Genomic DNA, 2,500 nt, shown 5'->3' with positions numbered 1-2,500 from the left:
GAGATCACCGGAGAGCACCGGAGGGCACCGGAGGCGTCTTGCTGCCGTGGGATGAATGGAAGAAGCCAGAGAGAGACAAGTTCCACGTCTGACGGGACCGCGTCCGGTGGCCGGTGAACGCTCCTCGGCCGTGCATGGAACACTTTCCGCTCCGACCGGATGCTGACGGGACTCCGGAACCGGCCTCCGGTGTGAAGTTCACAGCCTCAGCCTCCAGCGGTTCCGCCTGAATCTGTTCCCACTGCTTCTTGTTTTAGTTCGGATTCCGGGTCGGCTCTGCAGCCTATGGGGCGATGAACCGGGACAGGGCAGTACCGGGGCCCGGAGTGGACGGGATCCAGGCCATGGCGACCCGGGACAGAGCCGGAGCTGGACCCCTAACGGACGCAGTAACGAGTCGTGACCGAGCGGCACCAGCCGGGGTCCAAACCGTGGTGATCCCGGTCGGCGGAGACCTGCTGGAAGGAGACGGAGGCAGAGAAGCCCAGGTCGGGGAGAACCAGTCGGAACCTCCGCCGACCAATCCGGTGTTAGCGCCGCCACAGCAGGTAGACCGGGTCAAAGTTCTGGAGCAGGAACGCGCTAGAAATAGATCCGGAATGAAGCAGAACCATCAGGCCGAACTCTGGCTGAGATGATGGAACCACTTCAGAACCGGCGGAACCCAAATATCAAACCAGAACGGTTCTGGTTCTGGTTTGATATTTGGGTTCGCTTCGTTTTGTTTTCTCATTGTTTAAACTCCGATGAAGATTAAAAATCTGCCTGCTGGAATAGAAGTTCTGCTGAACCCAACTGTTATAACATGTTAACAGCAACATTCTGTGTTTATTACGAGTTGTCGCGTGTAAACAATATAATAATGAGATTTAAGGGAATCGGATTCGGTCAAAAGGCCCATTTAAACCGGAATAATTAATCCCGTCGTTGACTCCAGGCCGGATCGGGACGATCAATCCGTTGTGTGATCGATCTGAGCGTCAGACGTTCCTCCGGCTTTGGACCGGCTTTGGACCGGCCTGACGGAAGACCCGGTTCTAATATTATTTATGAGATGCTGCTCATTAATAAAATGATTGATCCCAATCAGCGCTTTCTGTACCAATAAATCTAGACTTTATTTAACTAAAAAAAGTTCCCGTTTATTACAGCAGAAATTAGTAACAACGTAAAATAACAAAAACGAAATAAGGTTTAAAACCATCTATGCTCTTCTACAGGAACATTACATTTGGATTGATTGGTTTGCAGCCTGATAGCTCATTGATTGTTACGCATTGGAATGATGGTTGTGTTATCATCATCATATTATTATTATTATTATTATCCTTATTATTGTAAATTGAAATTACATTTTTACACACACATGTGTTTGCAGTGTAAAAGTGTGAAACATAATGACAACAAAAGCTGATCTTAATCTTAATTATTACTATTACTATTATCCTTATTAGTAGTCGCATTGTTGTTGTTATTATTATTATTATTATATTATTATTATATATTATTATCATTATTATTATTATTAGTAGTAGTAGTGTTATTAGTATCATTATTGTTGTCGTTATTATTAGTAGTAGTAGTATTGTTAGTATTATTATTAGTAGTAGTATTGTTATTATTATTAGTAGTAGTAGTAGTAGTAGAAGTATTCTTATTAGTAGTAGTTGTATTGTTATTATTATTATACTATTATTATTATATTATTAGTGGTAGTAGTATTGATATTATTATCGTTATTATAGTTGTTATTATATTATTATTAGTGTTATTATTATTATTCTACTATTATTATTATATTATTAGTCGTAGTAGTATTGTTATTATTATTGTTATTATAGTTGTTATTATATTATTATTATTATTGTTATTATTATTATATTATTATTATTCTATTATTATTATTCTACTACTATTGTTAGTATTTTTAGTAGTAGTAGTAATAGGATTGTTATTATTATTTTATTATTATTGGAGGTATAGTAGTAGTGTTATTATTATCGTTATTATTATAGTTGTTGTTATTATATTATTATATATTATTATTAGTGTTATTATTATTATATTATTATTATTCCATTATTCGTAGCAGTAGTATTGTTATTATTATTATTCTACTATTATTATTATATTATTAGTCGTAGTAGTATTGTTATTATTATCGTTATTATAGTTGTTATTATATTATTATTATTAGTGTTATTATTATTCTACTATTCTTATTCTACTACTATTGTTAATATTTTTAGTAGTAGTAGTAGTAGTAGTAGCAGTAGTATTGTTATTATTATTATTCTACTACTATTGTTGGTATTTTTAGTAGTAGTAATAGTATTATTATTATTATTATTATTATTATTGTTATTATTATGACGTCAGCAAGCAGTCATTAATAAGGTGCCGTTTACTCCGGCAGGGCCCCACCGGGCACCGGAACACGTCTTTCTCCGTGCTGGACATCCTGGATCCCAATAAGTTCACGAGCAGCCGGCGGCAGCAG

The 2,500-nt window shown here is 37.1% G+C and overlaps 1 protein-coding gene across 1 annotated transcript in view; it reads left to right on the top strand.

Moving 5' to 3' along the window:
- Positions 1–293: 293 nt before the first annotated feature.
- Positions 294–2,500, top strand: part of nkx1.2lb (NK1 transcription factor related 2-like,b) — a 4,560-nt gene continuing 2,353 nt past the window's right edge. The window contains 2 exon segments of the mRNA XM_068740118.1: positions 294–548; positions 2,417–2,493. Of these exon segments, the coding sequence (XP_068596219.1) occupies positions 294–548; positions 2,417–2,493 (332 nt within the window).

Source organism: Brachionichthys hirsutus, chromosome 6 (assembly GCF_040956055.1).
Source record: "Brachionichthys hirsutus isolate HB-005 chromosome 6, CSIRO-AGI_Bhir_v1, whole genome shotgun sequence".
Taxonomy (NCBI): Eukaryota; Metazoa; Chordata; class Actinopteri; order Lophiiformes; family Brachionichthyidae; genus Brachionichthys; species Brachionichthys hirsutus.
This window is presented reverse-complemented; position numbering and strand designations above follow the sequence as displayed.